This window comes from Strix uralensis, chromosome 6 (assembly GCF_047716275.1).
Source record: "Strix uralensis isolate ZFMK-TIS-50842 chromosome 6, bStrUra1, whole genome shotgun sequence".
Classification (NCBI taxonomy): Eukaryota; Metazoa; Chordata; class Aves; order Strigiformes; family Strigidae; genus Strix; species Strix uralensis.
This window is the reverse complement of record NC_133977.1, coordinates 25,024,224-25,047,843: the sequence shown is the minus strand read 5'-3', so window position 1 is coordinate 25,047,843 and position 23,620 is coordinate 25,024,224. Positions and strand designations below refer to the sequence as shown.

At 34.5% G+C, this 23,620-nt stretch overlaps 1 protein-coding gene across 2 annotated transcripts in view; it reads right to left on the bottom strand.

The window, feature by feature from the left end:
• Positions 1-1,360: 1,360 nt before the first annotated feature.
• The window catches only part of LOC141945321 (sodium channel protein type 2 subunit alpha-like), a 77,929-nt gene continuing 55,669 nt past the window's right edge, over positions 1,361-23,620 (bottom strand). For both annotated transcript variants that reach the window (XM_074873335.1, XM_074873336.1), the window contains 9 exons: positions 23,289-23,443; positions 22,088-22,261; positions 15,855-15,977; positions 13,629-13,910; positions 10,378-10,431; positions 8,983-9,120; positions 6,941-7,045; positions 5,566-5,836; positions 1,361-4,661 (listed from right to left, as the gene is read on the bottom strand). In XM_074873335.1, coding sequence (XP_074729436.1) covers positions 3,469-4,661; positions 5,566-5,836; positions 6,941-7,045; positions 8,983-9,120; positions 10,378-10,431; positions 13,629-13,910; positions 15,855-15,977; positions 22,088-22,261; positions 23,289-23,443 — 2,495 coding nt within the window. In that variant the 3' untranslated portion in view covers positions 1,361-3,468. The remainder of the gene's footprint in view (positions 4,662-5,565; positions 5,837-6,940; positions 7,046-8,982; positions 9,121-10,377; positions 10,432-13,628; positions 13,911-15,854; positions 15,978-22,087; positions 22,262-23,288; positions 23,444-23,620) is intronic.

Sequence of the window (23,620 nt, the reverse complement as noted above, 5' to 3'; positions counted from 1 at the left end):
AGATTTTGGGTGCTGTTTTGAACAGGTAATATGAATAGGTATGAGTAAAATGCAATTGATGTGAATTAGATGTGAAGTCAGGGACCAAACAAGCAGAAGAGCTCCAAAAGTCTCTGGAAGTAACTTGAATCATTTATGAGGTTAGATAAGGTAGTCAGAGGAGTGGTGGAATAAATAATGAACATAACTGACTTCAAAGATTTACATATTGACATTAACAGAATGTGATTAGAGGATTCTCTGATATGGGTCTGGAGGCCAGGTACTTGTAAAGATGCCCAGAAAACTATGGAAGGCCATGTCTTGAGCTTTAGCCCCATATTCTGAGAAGGCCAGGGACCAGCTCCAGGAACTAATGGTATATGCAAGCTAGACAATTCTGCGTGTTCTTGGTAAGGCATTTTTTTCTGGGGTAGGTAAAGCCATTCCTGTAAGCATATATGTTTTCCCTGTTGTATGATATACCAACTCAGAGACTCTGCTGCAGCGATTGCTGATGCTTTTCATATTAGAGATCTTAATAGATTGTAGTGTTAGAATATTCCATCAGTTATTTCATGGCTATCCAAGCAATTTAATATTTGGCATAATATCCACAGATGAAGAAAATACTAAAAACATACCAGTGAGCAAACTCTAGGAATATTCTGCTTACTACTAATTTTGAAATATAATATTTAAATTCAGTAAGATAATATTGTGTTTCAACATACTGTATCTTTCTGCCCTTGAACAGCATGAAGACATCCATTACAAGTAAAAAATTACTGTGTAAGATCTGGGTGCTATGACTATGAACACTATCTAACACATCTGAGTTTCAGTGCGATCCCTTTCTTGTGAGATCAAGCGAAATGGTATTTATTGAGAATTACTGGAATAAAAAAAATGACTGTACAATCAAAACGAACTTCTATCTGTTTGTGATGAGCCCTTTGGCTGAATGTTATGCAGGCACAAACTGGTGAACTTTGGAGAGTTTGTTTGGATATTTGAGAGTCATAAATCATGGGCAGCTTTGGTAGCAGCATTGTGGCAAACTAAAACAATACCTTAGACACTGAGCAGTGCATTTATCGTTTGGAAGGGCTCTTGAGTGTTGACACAAAGGCTGTTTGGACAGAATGTGTAGATGTCCTGTGTTGTCCCCAGACAGTATGCTGGTGACAAAGAAGTAGAAATCAATGGGGTGTGGTCAAAGTTCTCAGGTTTTTTCTTTTTATTGTTTTACATAAAAGAAGTTAAAATGTGAAGAATAAGGTATTTAGCTCTAGTGATAAAGAAAGCATTCTTTATTGGTACCAAAGCCAGTTACTATTTTGCTTTAACCAACAGAGGGATGGAGACAAAGAAAAATAAATACAATAAAAAATGAAATCTTTATTTTTTGGCTCATTTGTAATATTGTTTACGTTGTTTATGATGATAACAATTTCCTGCATGCATTTCACCAACACATTACAAGTCAAAAGCATTTGTAAAAGAAAGATTCTACATTTAATGTTAGCTTGTGTATGAAACACAAAATGTCCTGACGTCCTTGATTATACAAATGTGCCATTTTGTTCTTGGGAAATATTGTGGATCCTATTTGTACAAGTCTAATGCAGCGTGATTCAAAAAGAATAAGAATAGGCTATGTAAACAGACACTGCGAGATAGCAAGGATTTCATGAACAATGAGACTATCTTGGAACTTCTGATGCAAACAGTGCTAGAAATTCACACATTCCCCTAATACTTTCCTTGCTATGTCCTGTTACCAGATATAACTATTTGGAAACAAGCTGGGTTCCAGATTTACACAATTTACTTCACATTGAAATATATGCAAATATTATATTAAAACAAGATAGTCTACAAATACTCACTTTTTTCTCATAGTGTGATGATGCCAGTTTGAAATTACTGTGGTGAAAAAGTAAGCCAAGTGAATGAGGAAAGAAATATAAGAAACAGTGATCTAAACTTGAAGACACTTTTCTTATATACAAAACTGTTGCCAAATGGTATTTCTTTACATTATTTATATATGCTAACCACATTTCCAACAGGTTAAACAGTTTGCAATATGGCCTCTACAGTCTGATTCTACACCATATATTAGCCACTTCAAATTTAAAATGCAAAACTAAAGAAGCTCATAAATACCTGCAAACTATTGCTTAATGATTTGAAAGAATGAGGTCTCCTTGGACAATTTGATTCACTTCACCACTGACACATGGCTTCCTACAGTGAAGACTGTGGACAGTGGAAAGAGCAAGATACAGCAGCAAAAGCATTGACATGCATCAGTGATACTCTCCAAGCTATCTATAATGGTACAGAATACAACATGTCCAGTTGAGCTCTTGCAAATTACCCATACTGTGGTACATATCTGATGCAATTCAATGTGGCAAAGCCATTTAATTCTATGCTCAAATATGCACAACAGCATACTGTTAATATTTACATGGAAAAAAGGGTATTTTGTTGATTCATTGGATGTTGGCCGTAATGAGAGGTGACAGTAACTAAAGAACAGTCTCAGAAAAAATTTGAGCTGTTTAAAAAAAAACAACAAAAGAACCCCCAGGTATATTTTGGTGAAGCTATTTTTCCAGTGCAGAAACGCACAATGTTTTTTTAAGCTGTGAATATTTTAACAAAACCAAGAACTTGTTCATATTTAATGATTTGCATAAAAATAAGTCATTGCAGATTCCTGTAAATTAGAGGAGACTTTCCAGGCACATTAATCTGGATGCACATAATTTGGATGCAGCCATACAAGTAGGTAGAACACCTCAAATTTAAGAGCAACCCTGAAACAGTTCTTAAAATCTTTAGCTTTGTGCAATGTCCTATTTTTATTTATGCATGATTGACAAGTGCAGCATGCCTATGCAAATCTCTTCTATCTGTACATTATAGAGAATTTGAGAGTAGAACACCTGGTCCTCATACCTCTTTCCCCAACATAAAACCTATTACAAAAATAGTCACGTATAATAGTAAACAACTTGTGAATTAAAAAATGATTAATACACTAATACTGATTTTGTAAAAATATGACAAATGTAGCAGTTGCATTACAGTGAAGAGAATTACTGTTCTACATGTTTTGCAGTAACACAAAAAAGTATCGCTCTGCACTCATTTCATGCTCCATGTTCTCTGTGGAGCCACTTTTTCCCTCATTCTTAGCAGTGTCAGCTGTAATGAAAACAGTAACCTCTTGTCAAGTTTGTTACCCTGATTCACAGAGTCACAGTTTGATGATGAAGGTTCACTGTTTTGTTATAGGCACTGACCTTAAGTGTATATATAATGTATATATATGCACACACACACGCGCGCACACACACACACATATATGCGTAAAAACTGTCAGTTTGGCATAAACCTCCTGCAGGAGTCCAGTTGATGCTTCATTCTCAAAGACTGTAAACAAGTTGTCCCACAAGCAGAATTCTTAGATCTTTATTTTTTATTTTCCCTGACATCTTTACCTTTGTAGTTCTTTTCTGCTTTATCTTTTTCATATTTTTCTTTGTCTGGCTTTGTTACACTGTCATAAGAAGGTGGGGAAGTTGTAGAGGAACTCTCATCCGTTTTTTCTGGAGTGGAGTTCCCATTTAGTTTATCAATAATTATCTCCTTTATAACTGGTCCATCTCCTTCTTTGTTTTTATTTCTGTTATATATACTAGACACCTTTTTAACTTTTTGCCTTAAAAGGTAATGCCTGTAAGCACGCTGAATAATGACAGCAGATACTTCCTCCTGTTTTCTTTTTAATGTGGTTGTAATTGGTTCATAGGAGACTTTAGAAGGATTGGCTGCCATAAACCGATCTTCCATCTGTATTCTGAGAGCATCCATCTCCCCACTTTCCCCCAAAACGCGCTTTGTGAAAGCAAACAAGATGTCAAGGCAGTGAATTCTGTCACCGCTTACCATGGGCAGATCCATTGCAATAAGCTGGACTTTGTTTGGTTTTGCTATAAGAAGAGGAGGATCCAACGAAGCTGCAAAATCTGATAGTTTACTGTATTCTATGAATTGTGTTGCATCGGGATCAAACTTCTCCCAGACTTCATAGAACATCTCGAAGTCATCCTCACTCAAGGGTTCAGCACTTTCCTCAGTAGCAACACTGAAGTTCTCCAAAATCACAGCAATGTACATGTTCACCACTACCAGAAACGATATGATAATGTAGCTGACAAAGAAGAAAATCCCAACAGAAGGGTTGCCGCAGTCGCCTTTCACAGAGCTCCCTGGATGATCTTTATGGGGGTCACAGTCTGGCTCCCCACTGTTAAGAATTGGGGCTAACAAACCATCCCAGCCAGCAGATGTGGTAATCTGGAATAGGCAGATCATGCTGTTGCCAAACGTTTCAAAGTTGAACATGTCATCAATCCCAACTTCCCTCTTAACATAGGCAAAGTTGGACATGCCAAATATCGCATAGATAAACATGACCAGGAACAGCAGCAGGCCAATGTTGAACAAAGCAGGGAGAGACATCATCAAAGCAAAAAGCAGAGTGCGGATTCCCTTAGCGCCTTTAATGAGACGCAGGATTCGACCGATTCTGGCAAGTCGGATGACTCTGAATAGTGTGGGGGATACAAAATATTTCTCAATCATCTCAGCTAAGAACATACCTAGAGAAAAAAAAAAGTGAATATTTAAAGTATAATTTTAGATTTATTCACTCATTACCTATAGAAAAATTTATTTATTGTTGTCTCCAAAACAATCAGTATAGCGAGTCAATGTTATAGCAAAACATCATACAAGTTATTACATTTTATTGAAAGCTGTTATTAAGGTGAAAGCACCTTCCTTATGTTGAAATGCTATCTAGGAGAAGGGAAATAAGTAAAAGAAAGAAGACTGCTTCCAGCAAGGTAGCTAGTATCTGTCTAAGTTATTCCTAAAGCAGCATGGAAAGAAAAGTTTCTGTCTTAGATATAATTAGTTCTTGAAGCTGGGCCTATTACCAGTGTCTTTTCTGAAGGACTATATTGGCTTAATTTCTGCAAATTAGTAACTTTTTTAACCTGAGGATCTACACTGTATCAGAACAGCCTCTCTCAGGTATATTAATCTTTAAGACTTAGTTTTGTTATACAACTCATTTGCACCTTGGAGAGTCATTAGCTTTTAGTTGACAGAAATCTAAATATTCACCAAGAACTTAGTTAGCAAAAGCAATTAAAAATCTCACCCCCTTCACTTACTTTCCAGTTTTAGTACTGAAATCAAATTTGTGGTTAGTTCGCATATACCACTAAACATTCCTTTTTATATATGTACATGTTAATCTAATGTACCAAATAGTTCCTTTATGTCTTTTGATGTGGAAGATGACAGTGAATCTAATGGGAGAGATAGAAATCTTATATGCAACATTTCATATATTGTATGCTATAAAGTATGAAGATCTGAATCAACATATAAATCATATAGGAAACAGAAAATTTCATATACATTATCATAACATTCTTGAAACAAATGTTTCCTTTTCCTTCCACTAGTTCTTTCTTGAAAAGGAATTGCTCTTACCTACTATGGAGAGAATCACAACCACAAAATCAAAAATATTCCAGCCTATAGTGAAGTAGTAATGACGAAGTGAAATCAATTTCAGGACACATTCTCCAGTGAAAAGGATAATGAAGACAAGGTTAATCCGGGATAAAATTGTTTCCATTTCTTTACTCTGGTCATCTGTTTCTACCATCATTGTGACCATGTTAAGGCAGATGAGTATCATGATGCTGATGTCAAATACTTGTTTGGTTACAAAATCAAAGACCATGCCTTGGAATTTGTTCTGCAAAAACAAAGATGGAATACAGTTTATACTCTGAAAATATTTGTCTTTACAAATGCCGAATGGGAAAGTGAGTCCCTGCAAGACGTAGGAATGCAGAGCAAGACCCATTCACAGTACATCTGTTAATATACACCAAACCCATGCTGGTTTGTGTCTCATCCTGTTAGAGCGGATCAAGAAGCGTACCACTGTTGGCTGAAGGGACAGGAAGGGAAACAATGCAATAATAATAGTCATACCATTGACAATTGATATTGTTGATGTAAAAAAGGTGGTATAACTTGATACGCAGCAAGAGTACCAGCCAAATAGAAACTCATTTTCTTGTCTTTATTCTTAGCTGGTTTCAGAATACTAACCCCCAGAGATGTTGCTCTCGTTTTTAAACTAATTGTGCTTCGTGAGATCATTGGACTGCTGAAGTTATATGTGTCAAACACACCATGACAGCAATATCCTAGTTTTCCTTTAGTACTTAGCTAAATGTTTATTGCCATATGCCTTTCCTTAGAAAGACTATTTTTAACCACTCAGTGCATAAGGTGCAACAAGTATTTTATTTTTTCCAAACGCTGTAGGAGTTCAGTAAATAACAGAGTAGTTTCTTAGAGACAAATTTATCCTAGTTTATGCTTTACTCCCCAGGGCATTCTTTTATTCTGCAAGATTATCTGCATCCATCTTTCTCTTTCACATTAGGTGACCACTGCCCCCTTCTGTCTTCGGCAGCAAGGGCCAGTGCATCCCCATTACCTAAAAATTCTCTGTGAGGAGAAATAGAAAATGAACTTTATCCATGGCTAACAAGAAGCAATAAATGATCCAATCAACTGTACTTTTCTACAACTTAGGCAGGGAATTATGAAATTTATCACATTAACCTTATTAAATCCTATAGTTCATACTTCAGAGTGCATGTTTTAAAATGAGACATGAATGATATAGCCTGCTGAATTAAAAAAAAGAGGACAAATTCTACCTTTACAAGAAATAAAAATGGAAAAAATATTTTCTTTCCAGACATACAACCTCTTGTTGGCTAAAATCATATTCCTAAATGAATATTTAATATTAGAAGTATTAAAATCAAATCACTCTTACCACTGGCCTCGGTATAGGTTTTTGTGGTTTTTTGGACCCCAGTTTTTTCATTGCATTGTAGTATTTCTTCTGTTCTTCTGTCATAAATATATCTTGACCTCCAAAGTAAAGAAATAATATCAAAATTAATTATTGTAGTGTCCACACATACAACATTTAACTACAGTATGTGTCTCTGTAATATAATCATAGAATCATAGACTGGTTTGAGTTGGAAGGGACCTTCAAGATCATCTAGTTCCAACCCCCTGCCATGGGCAGGGACACCTTCCACTAGACCAGGTTGCTCAAAGCCCCGTCCAACCTGGCCTGGAACACTGCCAGGGAGGGGGCAGCCACAGCTTCTCTGGGCAACCTGTTCAGTGCCTCACCACCCTCACAGGAAAGAATTTCTTCCTTATACCTCATCTAAATCTACCCTCTTTCAGTTTAATTTTACATTTATATTTGTTTTATATAGCAAAAGAGATTTTTTTCAGGTATTTGTAGTGTGGATGCTCATATGAATTCCTAACACACAAAAAAAACCCTTACTGGTGCCTCGTCAGGCTGATGGTTGAGTTTTTCCAGTATCTTCATGCTCACTTTTGCTGACATGGCTAAAATGGTTCTTACTATACTGATGCTGGTAAATAAATTGCCAATTAAGGTATGTTTACTGCATAGGAGCCTGACTGGTGCCTTACATGTCCTAAATTCTAGATAGACTTTTAGGATTACAGCTACCCAGGTCTAAAAGGGGGATATTTGGGTCTAATCTGAGGGTTTTAATGACAGCAGAAAAAATCGCCTTTGATATAAACTTAAGAAAATAATCAGAATCATGTCATAGCAAATTATTAATTAAAACACCACTGGAATCTCGACTAACTCAAATTAGCCTTTGTTTGCAGATGTAAATGCTGCCAGTTAGATGTGCAACTGACTGACTGAATTTGAGTATAAAGTAAATTGTACTTATTGATGAGTCTGAACTAAGTCAGATGGAAACACCATGTCAAAGTCACTGTCTGCTAAACTGGATATCGAAGCCCAAAGCATAGCATTTTGATAGAAACTGAGGAAGTAGCCCCAGACCTGTTTATGGCTCTTTTAAGAAGCTAAAGAGTATTTCACAAGGGAAAATTTCTGTAGTTCACAACTGACTTTTACCATAGATTCTGTTTGGTACTGCTGCTTTTTATTTGGTGACCAGATAAAACCAAATCATATAACACCACTTTTTCACAGCATATGAAGATTTAGAATGATCCTGAGGTTTTAGTTCTTTTTGGCAGTTGAAGGCTAAGAATCGTGAGGCTTCAAAATATTTTAAATGCGTTTATTTATATTTTTAGATTTTTAAAGTCATTTTAAATAAAACCATGTGCATTATCAATATAATTTAAACATACTTTTATGTGAAATGTATACCTTAAAAAATCCTTCCTTTTATACCTTTTCTTTATTATTGCTAATAAATTACAGATTCTATTTGTGTCTAAAAAGTTCTTATTTCTCACAAAAGTGTTAGAAAAATAGAGCCCTTTTACTTGCATGTGAGGTCTACTGGACTTACTCTTAACCCACTGTTTAATCAGTTTGCAGAACTATTATCTATTGTATGAACACAATGTCATATTGTATCTTCATTAAGTGTTTATAGGTTATAAGATTAATTAAAATTATTTTATCTTAATTCTTTAAAGTTAAATAAGAAAAAAGCTCTTCCATGGCAGATAATATTACATCTAATCAAAAGAATAATGCACATTCCCTTTCTGCATCTTCATTTTAAACAAATTGCACAAATCTGTGCATCTTGCACAAACTGCAAGTTATTATGAACTGACTCATGATTTGTCCCTCTTCACTTGTCAAAATGCTGAAATGCAAAGGTTAAGATCACATTCACAGATTTAACACAGATTATGTTAAAAAAAGAGACATTTTTGTTCAAGGACTTGAAAAAAATTTTGATTTTTATTAGCTTTACATAAATAAGTTATTAATTCATTATAGCTAATAATTTATAGCACTATGGAAACATTTGAAATACTTATCTTCTTTTTCTGTTGGTTGAAGTTGTCTATAATGACACCAATGAAAAGGTTCAAGGTAAAGAATGATCCAAATATGATAAAGATGACAAAATAAAGATACATATACAAGTTGTCCTCATACTTAGGTTGATCTTCTACCTACAAAATATTATAAATTTTTTTACCCATGAGAACACTAGATGTAAAAAACAATGTATATTATTTATGAATAGGTATATGCTATCTTAGCTAGAAAAGCTATAAACTGCACTTAGTTATTAAAGAGACCCAACATGTCCATTCCAATCAATATTTGGAGAACTGGAAGCTGCTAGAATGATTACTCATACAGAATTTTAAAGTAAATGTGCACACAGGTATGTTTATGTATGTACATATACACAAAGTTCCTCATATAGAAGAAAGAAGCAATGTGTGACTGAGAGCAGTCATTAGTACTTAAAATTTTAACAGCACAAATCTAAATATTTTCTTTGTGTTCAGTATATATTTTCATGCAGCAGAATCAATCAATTTTACTATCACCTAAACCTCCCTGGAACTCTTTTGGTCTTACATGAGTGTTCTTACATCCAGCTAAGAACAGATGCTTTCAATAAATTTCTAGTGAGTATATGTTTTATGACATCCATTAAATTCAGACAAATTTCTAAGAAGGATTTTGTTTTTGTCTCGATTCTTCCGGATTCCACATCTCAACGCCTGCACCTCTAACGCACATTGTGTCAGAGTGTAGAAATGCTGAAGTTAATGAAACAGAATGTATTACGCTGCGAGATGAGTATCACTGTGTGCTGACAGATATCACTAATGTGACTGTAACCTAGGTTGTATAGAACTAGTTCAGACATCTGCGTTGCACTTATTTGTACAAAGTAAACATATTTATAGCTTTGTAGCCAAGAAAAAATTCTAATCCCTAGAAAATTTAACAGATGATTTTCAACCTTAAAATTTAATCGCACTTAAATAGCTAGATAATGTAAGTTCTCAACCTAAAGAAAACAATGAAATGCAGTTACAAATTATAAAGCAAGATTAATATATTCAATACGTAATAATTACATCATATAAATTAATTCATACTTATGATTACCAAGGAAGTGGTTACAAAACCTCTTGTTTTTTTCATTAACATTAGCTTTTCCCAAAAAAGTCCAGTTAATTTAATTTATTTGGCTAAACAGTAGGAAGCAGGATTAATTCTTTCCACTACAAATTCTAAGATTCATGAAGTTACCTAAAAGTTTCTTTCTAGACTAACTATATCTGGAAAAAATATGTATTGGTGCTGATTATAATTCTTAATGTTATTGCATATGTAGCTGTTGCTGTATACTCTGTAAGTATATCAGAATATAACTAACAGATGTTCTTTGAAAGTCTTACACTTACATCTCGTGAATCAACAGCAGCATACATAATATCCATCCATCCTTTGAAAGTAGCCTAGAAATAAAATACAGTTGTTTATCTTGCCTATAAAAATTCATAATGTGGAAAATAACTAGGTCATAGCATTTGGACCTTAACTTTTAATAAAAACATATCTAAATTTACAAACCACATTTAATAACACAGGCATAATAAAATATTTTTCATAGTAATAGTAGGTTTTTTAGAAATTATTTTTTAGGTATTCCAAAAATATTAAAAATTGGACTCGAAGGTCTCAGCAACGGCACAGTGTGTTTGGAGCTGCAGATGCTTACTTTGCAGATGGAGAATGGTAGACTCAGATAGACATTAATGCTGGAGATGTTTGGGTAGAATCTACTAGAATCAGTCATGGTGACAGCCATTTTATCAAGTTTACAGCATGAATCGATGGAGTCAGCAATACAACTTCTGGACAGATACCAACATGCATCTGAAGGTTTTTGCTATAGCTAAACTGCCATGGTATTTTTAGAAATGTTTTAATCCCACATAACTAAAAGGAATAGACTCTCTTCAAAATCAAATATAGCTTGGTTCTTGAGGGATAAAATTTACAGAAGACCAAAAAGTGAACTGCGAAAGAGCTGTGATTAACTTCTATAAAACTTTGGGCTGAGTTCCTATAGAGACTTTGTCTAGGTAGAATAAAGAGTAAAAAAGATTTGCTGTCATTGCTCTAAGGAGGTGATTTTCATGGACATGGAATGTCCACTTTCTGAGGAACACCAAAGGCTTGGTGTGACATGCTAGTTGAAGGTGTGAGTGCCTGCTCATTAGCCAGGGTTTCCAAGCTTGTTCACAATGAAGAAAAAAAGAGCTAAAAAGCCTGTGAACTGAACAGATAAAGAGCATCTCCTGAGGAGATTCAGGAGCGGAACCATACCAGGAATGTATTTGCATCTGTGCTTGCCAGAAGTAGTTCTGGTACTTTGGTACTGCTGCCAGTTTTCACAGCAGAAAACTTCCACTCTGGCAGTGTTCATGTCCTCCTGAATCTTGCAGTGCAATACACATTTACTAAGAAGGTCTGCTTGGAGCCAAACTTCATAGATCTTTCTGGCTCAGTTGATAACTGACAGCCATTTGGTGCACTTTGCATAGCAATATTAGAAGAGGAGCAGAGTTTCATAAGAGCAATAAATACAGGAGAAGAGTGGAGGGCGAATGTTAATGGAGACAATCAGCTGAAGAGGTGACATGATACATGCTCAAGAATCCCTTAATCTCTGCAGGAAAAGTAAAGGGCAGAAGGCAATATTTGAAAAGGAAAATAATGACAAATCAGAACAAAAAGAAATAAAGAAAGAGAAGAATGAAAGGTCCACAGTAGTGATGTAGTAATTAAAGACCAACGCTGTTTGGATGGGTGATACAGATGACATTGACACAGCTTCAAGAGACTAGAAGTTTTCCTTATACATCTTCAGAGGCAAGTATTGGTAATAAGATGGTTCACTTTAATCTCTAGTACAATGAAATCTGAAGTTAGAGAATTAAAATCATCATTCAGTACTACTACTCGGCACATGAGAGTCACATTCCCTTTATAGGCAAAACATTTTAAGCCAGGTAATTAATTGGGAATCGAGGTCAGCTAGGGATACCGACCTGCTCCGGGATAGAAGGGACAAGCATAGCATTCTTAGACAACTTGGTGATATCAGAGCAGTAACAATTCCATGATGTTTCTGACATCTTTTCATACAGTGAAGCTGTATGTCAAGTTATAGACAAGTGATTCTACAGAGCTCAATCATCTAAACATAATTGCTTGCTTTCTTGCTTGTGTTTTGGGTCATATATCAGCTATCAGAAGCTCCATTCTAAGCCTAGGAGCCTCTAAAGAGCTAAAGTCTTTATTCCTCTGGCATAAATAAAAGGTATCCTCAGTACCTAGAACAAAGACGTTTCTATACCACAGTGCATAGGAAAAGGACTTGAAAGGGAAATACAATTTACAGACTTTGTATAAGTAGCAGTAATTAATAGAATAAATATGCCATGCAACACAATAACGTCTAATACTTCACAAGGATAATACTATAAGTAACATATTTATTTAGTATATTATAATGACTCTTTAACAAGCATTAATGGAACATAGTTATAAATCATGAGTATTTTTTGTGATAAAAGTATTTTACATTTTCCTATTTTACCCAAAGTCTAATGTCTTTTTAGTTTCATGTACTTCTTAATGAAATATATTTATTTTAGTAGCAAGTGCTGTTTATATGCAAACATCACAAGAAAGTGTTATATGATTAATCAGACCTAATACTCAGTTAGCATCTATCAGTAACTATCCATATTCTTCGCATGGGCAGCTCCTACTTCTCTCAGAAGATTTCAGATCTCTTACACAAGTATGATAATAGATATCATACACAAGTATGATAATAGAGAAAGAATTGGCTCCATGTTACATGAAACATTGGGTGCCCTAATCTCAGATCTTGCATTATTTATGACTCCTTTCCCTAAACCCACTTCCACATCTGGAATATCAACCCCCTATTAAATATCTGCACTGGAGACACCAAGTTGATATATTTTTATTTTTACCATCTAAATTAAAAACTGGTTCCTTAGATGAGTATAGCCATAAAGAAAAATCCACTCTACCTTGACCAGGCTGTTGACAAAAGAAAAGTTATTTCACAGTGACAGAAGTGCCTAGATTAATGGATTTTGACTGTGAAAGAATGTTGCTGTGGATGTGTAGTGATACCTAGGAACAGATTATGTGGGAGGCTTGGCGGTAGTTGCTCACTTCAGACCAGACAGTCAGGATGTCTGCCCTCTTTTAAGCTGATGTCTGCCCTCCTCTCTTACAAGGTAACTGAGCTCATAAAGGAGGGGAGAGACCTTTGTAATAATTAGAGGGACCTCTGGGCCTTGTCCACCATGGCAAGACTCATGAAATGCATTCCTGAACTTTATGTTGTGCACCACTAAAAAGATTCTTGTACCTTTTTTACTTACTATTTTCACATTATTATCATCATAAGGAGACTGTATTCCCTAGCCTTGGAATGGAAAGTTACTCTAACATCATTAATACAGATATTATAGGTAACAGCGCAACAGGGTTTTGTAAGCTGTACATCATTGCTATGAAGAAATTATTCCACTACTTAACAGTCTTGCCCATTTTTCCTAGAGTTCTTTAAAAAGATCAAAATGAAAAAAATATATTTACTTACTACTTGAAGCAGAGCAAGATATCCAGCTCCTACATTATCAAAGTTTACTTTCACATTTTTCCATCGGGCACTTTGATTGTTTTTTATCAGTTCCTCACACTGAGTATAATTGTTGACATCACTGACATCAAACATCTCACCAGTTGTGGTGTTGACACAGTGATAGAATTTGCCAGCAAACAGATTTACTCCCATGATGCTGAAGATGAGCCAGAATATAAGACAAACCAGCAATACATTCATGATAGATGGAATTGCTCCTACAAGGGCATTTACAACCACCTAGTGTACAAATTAGACAAAATAGCCACTTAGTTCATGAACAGAAAAATAAAAATACTTTAAAAATGTTAAAACAGTATTAATATGGAATGGACAGTTAAAATATTACATTAAAAATTTATGGGGAAAATGTTATTTAGGGTTCAATAAAAACACTAATGAGATTGCAAAAAGCAAGAAATAAAATAATATGGAAACCAAGACAATGCAAAAGTCTGAAAAAAACTCAAAAAGCAAAAGAAAACCTGTTAGTAGCAAGATGGGTTCTTAGAAATTGTGTGCTCTAGAGAAAAAGAGAGAAATAAATGTTATATTCCAACAATACAAATCAAAATCTATAAATAGAAAATAAACCAGAAAAAGATCAAAGAATGATGATGTGGAAGACTGAATAAAAATGTCTGCATGTAAAACTATCTTTACCAATAATTTTATTCTCAGAAACTTAATGTATTGGCAGCAGTGTATTTTAGCATCTACATACAACGTAACAAAATTAAGCATATCTTACTTAGATTTCTTTTTACAGCATCTGCTATAAATCTTGGTTTTAAATTGCCTGGCTCACTATGGATGCTCTTGCACTTATTTGTTAGGGTTTTTTTCTAATTGGCTGCATTTAATACAGTTGAGCTACTCTGTATGGGCAAGTGGCAGTAAAAGATCAGAGGAAATACCTCTGATTGAAATTTTCTTTTACTTACTGTGATTGAACTAAAAGAAAGCTGCAGATATTCAGACAAAAATTTTCTACCAAATCAGTAGAGACTGCAGTATTTTTTTGTGTATGGTTTTGAAAATAGTAGTATTTTTCAACTCACTAATTTGACTGAAAGTAGTCTAAGATCAATAGTGGGTTTGCCCATTTATTCGATAGGGACTTATGTGTCATTTGCAATGCAAATCATGTAAAACATAGTGGTGATGGTGATGTGCCACAGGACACACTCCCCTACACTGACTAGTGTGGCCACCTCTAGATTATCAGCAGCCTCAACCCAGACAGGAGCCACACTATTTGAAAAATGAAGACCTATAACCAAACTATAAACATGTATTGAAGCATCCAGATATTTTGAGGTGAAAGATTAAAAGGAGATTTCTCAATAACATTACCTTATTAATTTTTTATGCATCAAGTTTTCCAGGAAATAGCATAGTCTGTATTTTCAGCAGACAGCTTCTAATAGTTTGGTTTGGGGTTTTTTTGTCAGATTGGCAGAATATGAAAATAATAATTTCCTCAACAGGAAGGATTTAGCTGTATAGGAGAGGTTAAGATGGCAGCAGATGCATTCATTTGAAATAAAGGACACTAGCTGAGAAAATTATTTCCCATCTCTCTCCTTCTGTACTTCCAACCCTGTCCTTATTTCAGGTATCTGTTCAGAGAACTTTTTCTTAATACTACACCATTTATTGTGGGATTTTTTTCCCCGGACAGGGAGCCACAGGGAGGCTTTAGTTTCTGGTGTGTCACTGTTGTCAGCTTCTTCACCTTGTATGTTTTGTTTTGTTTTGTTTTCCGGCTAATCCTGTTCCATCCTGAACCACTGACAAACTAACAGAGAATAGAAGTTAGCTACAGAAATTTATAAGCTAAACTGGAAAAAAAAAAAACAAAACAACCGTCTGTTCTAAAATTTCTCGTGTCCTTTTACTTTTCTATATAGGTCCACAAGTCAATGGAAATTTTAACAGACAGGGGGCTGGGATAACACAACTGTGCAGCAGTGAGCAGGCAAATTTGATAAACTCAAAGTCTAATCTCCAAATGTAAGCTGTACGTCTTATATATAAGGACATATTGGAAGGCCTTTTTTCCACACAGTTTTGCATTTTTGCATTCCCATTCTGGAGTTCTTTGCAGAAGGCATGAGTGTCACACTTCTACATTCATTTCTGTATGCATACATTCATTCAGACTCACTCATTTTATCTCACCCTCATTCCTTCAAATCGTGACAAGGCTCTTAAAGGTCTTAAAGCTCTTAATGTCCGAAGTGATTTAATGGCACCGAGTTCAGAATAGCCCAAAGCATTGGCTATTAAACTAACCAATGAGACCTATAAAAATACAGAAAAAAAATTATTATAAAAATTGCTCTACACCATTTATTTACAAAGAATACAGATTCAATCAATGGAAAGATCAACGGTGACAAATGGAGAAACACCGTTCTTGCTTATAGTGACATTGGAGGCCCAATTCCACAATTTTCATACTTGCTAGAAAGGCAAGAGATCATATGAAGGCATGTTTGGAAAAGGAACATATGCTATTAAATGTCTATTATAGCTGGATAGGCTTTAACAGTCAGATGGAAGCACACTGTTGGTGAAGGATAAAATTTTCAGGAATATTTAAAGACAAATTGGCCATACTTTCAGTGACTTCATTAAGGTTCAACCTTCTAAGCAGTTTAAAATTCTGAATACATGAAGATAGTTTGTTAACTACTGACAATATTATTAATATCTATAATCACTACTAATATGCTAAATAATGTTGTGGTTAATTATCTTTTGCTATAAATATTACTTCTAAGTCAAACACTCAGTTCATAGCAACAATAGCCAGGGTATCTATGAAATATATATTGACAGAGGTGGTGCTTACTCACTTGCCTAACAACTCTATCAATATTTTTTTTCCTCTTCTCAGTATAAGAGAATATTATGGGATAGATATTATCAAATGCTAGCATTATAACAGTAAGTGCTCTATTATCTACAGGATAGTAGTGAACTCCTGATTATCACAGGAGTAGTGAACTCCTGATTCACCTCCTAAATTCACTGGGATCTCATTATAAGCCAGTCTACTGCAGGAAGAAGCAATTCATTTGCTTCTCAAATGGAACTGAGTTTTAAACAGTGTTCATATGAAAGAATTTAGTTTACTTACTTTGAGCAGTTCTGGAGATAGAAGGGAGATATCATACCTTACTCATATTTTATTCAGTTCTACCACCAAAAGCATAGAAGACACATAAATGAACATAGGCATATTTCAGTCTTTGAAAAAATCCTGCAAATGTTCATTTCTGTACCTCAATCTAGAGAGTTCTTCAAATAATTTGCTGTACAGAAATAGGCATTCACTGATAATGGTGGTAAGATTTTGCCCCTTACATGAGAAGGTGTGTGTCTTCCTGTGTTACTTGTATCCATAAATAACAATGAGATGAATCACAGACACAAGAGTTACAAGATCATGTCTCAAAAGGACAATCTGAGAGCAGACAGAAATCAGTTAGTCATTACCATGTTGCTATGTATATTAATCTAACAGAATATAGTATTTTAGTGAATACATATCACTGTACCTTTCAACTGGATTACATGTCAGAAAGTAATTCTTTTTATCAAAGGAAAGGCTTATTTTCTTGCTGTAATAAGTTTGTAAAGGAACTTGCTGTGATTTATAAGCATATTAAGAAGAAAATCTTACTGATTTTCTGTACTCTGTAACTGAAGTCTGTTCACATACAAGAGATAATATTATTGTTTCTGCCATTACATTAATTCATTAATTATTGTCATCAATTGTTACTAATAATTGTCCTTAATACAATTTATTTGTCCTCTGATTCTACAGTGAGAGAGTTCTTTTTTATCCTTAGCCATCTTTAGTATATTTCAGAGATAACAAGACATGGAAATCTCTGTATTTTTAATAGAATATTCATTGATTCATTCACATCAACAAGATACCCAGACATAACACTAAACTTTAGTGTAAAGACAGCACATTTTACGGATTAAAAATAAACCAGGAAATATATGTTAAAAAAATGTGTCTCTCACTGGGAGACCAAGACATCTGTTTTAAAATTGAACTCACATTAATGGCTCCTTCATTTTATACTTTTCTCCCCAAACTAGCTATCTTTTGCAAACAAGACTGCATACAAGCTAGTTACATAGCTGTAGCTCCTGTAACTTCAGTGGCACTGTGTATATTGGCAGTTTATAAGTTCTGATTGTAGGTCATTCTCCAGCCTAGCTTGTGTTTTCCATTTCAACCTATTTGCAGCTTTCTTACCATGGTGCTAGTGCTCTTACATCATAAACCTGAAGTTGTTTCACAGAGAAATACTTTCTATTGTAAACAACGTTTTCCTCTGAAGAACAGTTCAAATGAGAGGCAAAGATTTACTTGGCATTCTTTGCTATTAATTCTATTGTATATACAGCATAAGTATATACAGCTGTTCTGTACTGCTCAGATTTTCTCAGTCTTCTTAGCTTGGTCTTCTGTCATCTGTTCCCCCTGTTTTGTTGCTAGTAGGTGAGAAAATAAATGTCTCTGTACACTGCTAAATAGATTAATTTCTTTCTTTTGAGGTAGGAGTGCATGCAGATGCAACTATTTTAAGAAATGAAGATGAACTCAAAATGGTTTTACATTCATCTCCAAAAACTGGAGGGTTGTATGTCCACATTTTTGTGTTCGGATCTTCTAATGTAGATATCTGTTGCAAAACATATTTTAAAACTTAGCAGTCACAATTAGCCCTGCTCAAGATCTTCAGTCAGGGTTGTCATTGGAGCCAGATCATTGGTCATACAGTTCCACATTGACTTTATTTTTATTTAGGCCTAAAATTTTAATCCATATGAATGCTGTGCTACTTTGTGAGGTGGCTAATTTATGTGGTTTGATTCCAGGTCCTCAGTGGCATATGGCCCTCCTCACTTCCAACATTGCTTATCCTTTCTTTCATAAGGTTTAAGTGTTCAGGTACTACACTTAACTAGAAATAAAAATAAACTGCAGGATTTGAAAAGAAAAAAAGAACAGAAGATTTTTCTTTCTATTGAGAAGTTAATGATTTTTCTTATTTTTTGAAAGATAGATACTATATTATTGGTTTTCTAGGTAGGCATTTTTGACACTCTTGGAGACAGGACACTGGACCCAGTGTAGCCTTTCTTATGCCTTATGTAGCCTTTTTTATGTTATGGTCCTATGCTAAAATAATACAATTTTTTCTATATGCATTTGGTGAATAACTCTGAATTTATGGTATTTTACTGGCAAGTATTCAAAATTAGTTTTGTTTAGATGCAAAATTGCAAGTTATGATTCTGTTCCCTAATGCACTGAACAAGAGCCTTAAGTTTCATGCATATATTATCTGAATATCCCCTTTAATCAATTAATTAATTTCATTAATTTCTGGATTATCCAGTGTTATCATAGTGTACCATGTTAGGATACGCATAAAGACATATGGGACTGTCTAAGAAGACAAAATGACATCTCTTTCTGTCTCTGGTTTCCCAACACATCAATATGCTTATCATCTTATTTCATCTTATTTTTATTATGAAGTTGTCAGGGCAGCAGTTGCCTCTTACTCTGTGCATACATCATTTAGTATATTAGTATAATGTGAACCTGATCTTTTCCAAAGCGTTGCTGCTGAGTTAATTATTCTGAAACGCTAATAAAAAGGTTGAGAGCATGGTTTAATTAAATTACTTTAACTGTTTTAACAAAAAGCATGAAACATTTTTATCTATATAAAGAAATATTGTATAAGCCATCAATAAGACAAATTTTTAATGTACTATACAACATGCCCAACTGAAGGTTTGTTTTGCTACATTTAATTGTTCAAAACTGTACCCATTGGAATTTTATCAGGCATAAGCAATTTCAGGAAGGTCAAAGATTTAATTCCACTTACAGATTCATTACAGGCCCACAGTATTTGGCAAACACATCATTTGTTTTAAATGTTACTTATTTCCATTTCGTTTAAGTACAATTTATTAACAGAATAATTTAGAAATAAAGTGTCTATACTAAATTATAGGACTAATTTATAAACTTTAAAAATATACAGCATAAAATGGTATCCATTTAAGATTATCTAAGGTTACATATTGTAGGAGAAAACTACACAAACAGATTTAATAACTGACAGACTCATTGGGGATTCCCAGATTCTCTATCTCCTTCCCTGATGTCCTACCTCCTAGCTTTGTATGTGGCAAAGACAACTTAAAGTCATTACAGTTGTACATCAAAACGAAGACATAATAAACTCATGACAGATGGCTTGTGGAAAAAGGGATAAGAGCAAAAACCAAGGTATAGGATGACATGCCCTATAGCATCTAGTTGTACTGTTAAGATATTGCTGTCTCAAGCCTTTACTGGATATCAGTCAGAATTAGTCTCCCCTCCAAAAGTGAATATGTTCCTGCTTCTCCGCTGCCTGCTTCCAAAATTCAGTCTCTTTGCTTAAACCACTGATAAACATGTTTGAACTAATTTACCAGATTGTGATTTTGGGTAGATAAGGCACTCCACCCAACTATCTGCTCCTTGCTACAGCTATTGTTGCATGTAGCAGAAGAGTGGGACGGAGATATGGCATGATAAGGTCATAAACTGAGATAGCCAGGTGTACCAAGAGTCATATGTCATGGTTGTAAACTGACAGCTGAAAATTGCCATCTCTTTGTGTAATTATTAAAATCTAATTTATTCACAATCACTGAGAGCAACTATGGCTATTTCTCATAGTGAGAGACTCAGGTATGTAAGATATTGAAGGTCAAAGCCCTAAAGGACTATCAGTGTTTACTCGAATAATTTCAGAGGATGGAATTAAACAATTTGATTAACTTTAGTCACTTCTTATGAAGAAGGGCTCACTGGTGTTCTCACTGGGTGAATGCCACTGAATCATACCTGTTTAAACTGCTTGTTAAAGCAGTGTAGATTCTCTGCTTTTCTATAGGAAGATAACATGAGATCATTATTTCTTGCAACTGCTGTCTGGTGGTGCTAAAGGAATTGCTGAATTAGTGTTAGGCACAGTAAGACATTTTTTACCACTTTCTGGAACATTGAATATAATTCTTCAAAAGTAGAAGGTTCCAATCTCATTTAGTCATGCTTTTGTTTATAAAATTAACAATTATGGGTAAAAAGTTGGCAAAATAAGCTGCTTTACTTATGATGATATTCTTTATAATTCTGAGAGCCTGCTCAGATAACAGTATCTCTGAGGCTAAACTATTATTAAGAAACCATGGAGTACGGCTTAGAATAATCTGTTTAGGTTTATGTTACGAAAAAAATAATTAAAACATGAGTTGTCTGTCTTCTGCATTAACATCCTCTTAAGAAAATCATTCTCAGTGCTCCCCTGTAGTGCAAATTTTCAGGACAGAGCTAGAGATTAACAGTATAACAAAACTAACTTGGACAGGTTAAAAAAAAGTGAAGGTCTTCCATTCTGAGTTACGGGTCAATCTACCTAGGGGTTTTTTTTCTTCAGTCACAAATCTGATACATTTCTATTATATATTCATAAAGAATAATATTCATGGGACCAGGGTTTATGCAAACTTCTCAAGAAATATTGTAGTTTGGGCAGAAGTTACTATAAATGCACATTTGCCCTGAGATGGCATCCACACTGAGAACATGTATAGCCAATGAGCTGGGTCAATAATGTGTGAAGGTAAGAGACCAAAATATTCTGGGAGTAAAACCAGCTTTGATCCCTTCTGACAACATAAGCAAGGCCTTTGAACAGAAGTATATCACAGCTGGGAAGACAGCCAAGAAACCTTGTATTCTCTTCTGTCATAAACCCTGCCAAGTCATAGCTGATTTATCTATTGCAGATTGTCAGCCCGTTAAAACTAATTAAGTTTTAGACCAAATAGCCAGTGTCTTTATGCTTTACTAAAAATTATAACAGGAAAGTTTTGGAGGATGAAGTTCTGAGAACTCAGATGAAATCAGGACCAATGTATTGTTTCACTTGCAAAGCTGCAGTGTTTATAGAAGAAACTTGTACAATGTAGTGTCTTACTTGCTAAGCAATATGGTAGTATGATCAGAGTCCATTAAAAGTAGCATGTTTCAAACTTGTTTTTTTCCTCATAAAATCTTGAGTTTGATACATCCCAGGTATGAAATTATTAACCATGAAGAATGAACAAATGGATGGCCAGCCATCCTTTTCCTTCTGGCACTTTAAATAACACATCCAGATGACTGCAGGCTATTACTAATTTCGTACAACTATACAGTGTGAATTATTTTTGCATGTTTATAAGAAGATTACTTAGTAGTAATTAGTTTTACAACATAATGGACTTTACTATAGTGAATTTTACAATATTAAAGACTGTGTACTTACATCAACAATCAGGAAGTCCAGCCAGCACCAGGCATTAGTAAAATATATTTGAAAACCGTATGCTACCCATTTTAAAAGCATTTCCAAAATGAAAATATATGTAAAAACTTTGTCAGCATATTCCAGCATGGTTTTGATAGTTTTGCGCTGTTCAATATATATATCTTCAAATGCCTATAAAAAAATATATTCAGGTATTACTAATATTTCACAGAATATATGTTATAAAAATAAGGAATAAATAATAAAAAATAAGGAGGTCAGAGCTAATCTTTCCCCTTGTTCTTCTGCATCCTCGTATCTTATGTATTTCCCATCTTTAACCATACAACAAATTGGAGCAACTTTATGTATTCTGCCCTGTCTGGGGTTGAATATATATATATCCTCTTTTTTCTAATGAATGAAGAAATAAACTCAAAGCATGAATTTTTGTCCACTGGGGTATTAAGAAACTTTCACATATACCCACAAAAAACCCCCCCTTTCTTATACAAAATCTGTTCCAGATATGTATATTCCATTCTAGAAAGTGGTTAGGGAGATTACATTTCTATGCTCCATCAATCAAATTTATGTCTAAAAGTCAAATTAAAGAGCAATGTATTTGCCAGAATGTACACTATGCACATTGATACTGTAGTAAATGTTCAACTTGAGTAAAGCTGGAAAGGTGGGTGATGTGATCTTGTTGGAAAGTGGTTGTTAGGTTTAATTTGCTGTTACACTTTTTCCTATCTCCTGCCTCCAAAAAAGGAACAGAATGAAGTAATTATTCCATTTTTTGTATGGTCTTTCGTAAGCAGAATCCAAGAAGTGGTTGATCCTAGAAGGAATAAGGATTTAAAATCATAGATTTAGCTATATATTCACAGTTAACAGCGCCTCTTTGTACTTAAATCTTTTGACAAACATGCTGAAAATTGGCAGGCAATTTAAATCTTGAGTAGCTATGCTGGCTTAAATAGAAATGCACCAGTTTTACAGTGGTAGGCCAAAGGTATCACTAAAAAAGTGCATGTGAAATTTAGCAAACTTTTTCAAGTTTGGGCCAAGTTTCATTCCATCCTGAAATGATGGAATGCAGGTAGTTTTATACAGCTCCAAGCAAAACAAGTCTTTCTGAAGAAATTTTGAGTTTTGTTGTTGCTTCTAAGGAGATATCTAAATATTTCAGCATCTGCAATTTTCTTCTACTTACTAGTGCTCCACTGCTGAGGAGAATCATGAAGACAATGAAAGTCTCAAACCAGTTGTGCTCAACTATGCTGTAGCAGGTTTTTCTAAGATTCCACCAAATTTTTCCTTTGCCATCCTCTATACTTACTTGACAACATGGAAATTTCTGCACGCAACCTGCATTAGATTAAGAGATATTAGGATCCAAAAGCAAATTATTTCAAAGTCAATATTTACTGTAGAATACAAATTTTAATACAATACTGTAGTAGACAAATTTTATAATAATTTTTTAAATTAAGTACTGGAATCCTCTTTTATAGGATGTTGTATATCTGAATTTAGATAGGTATT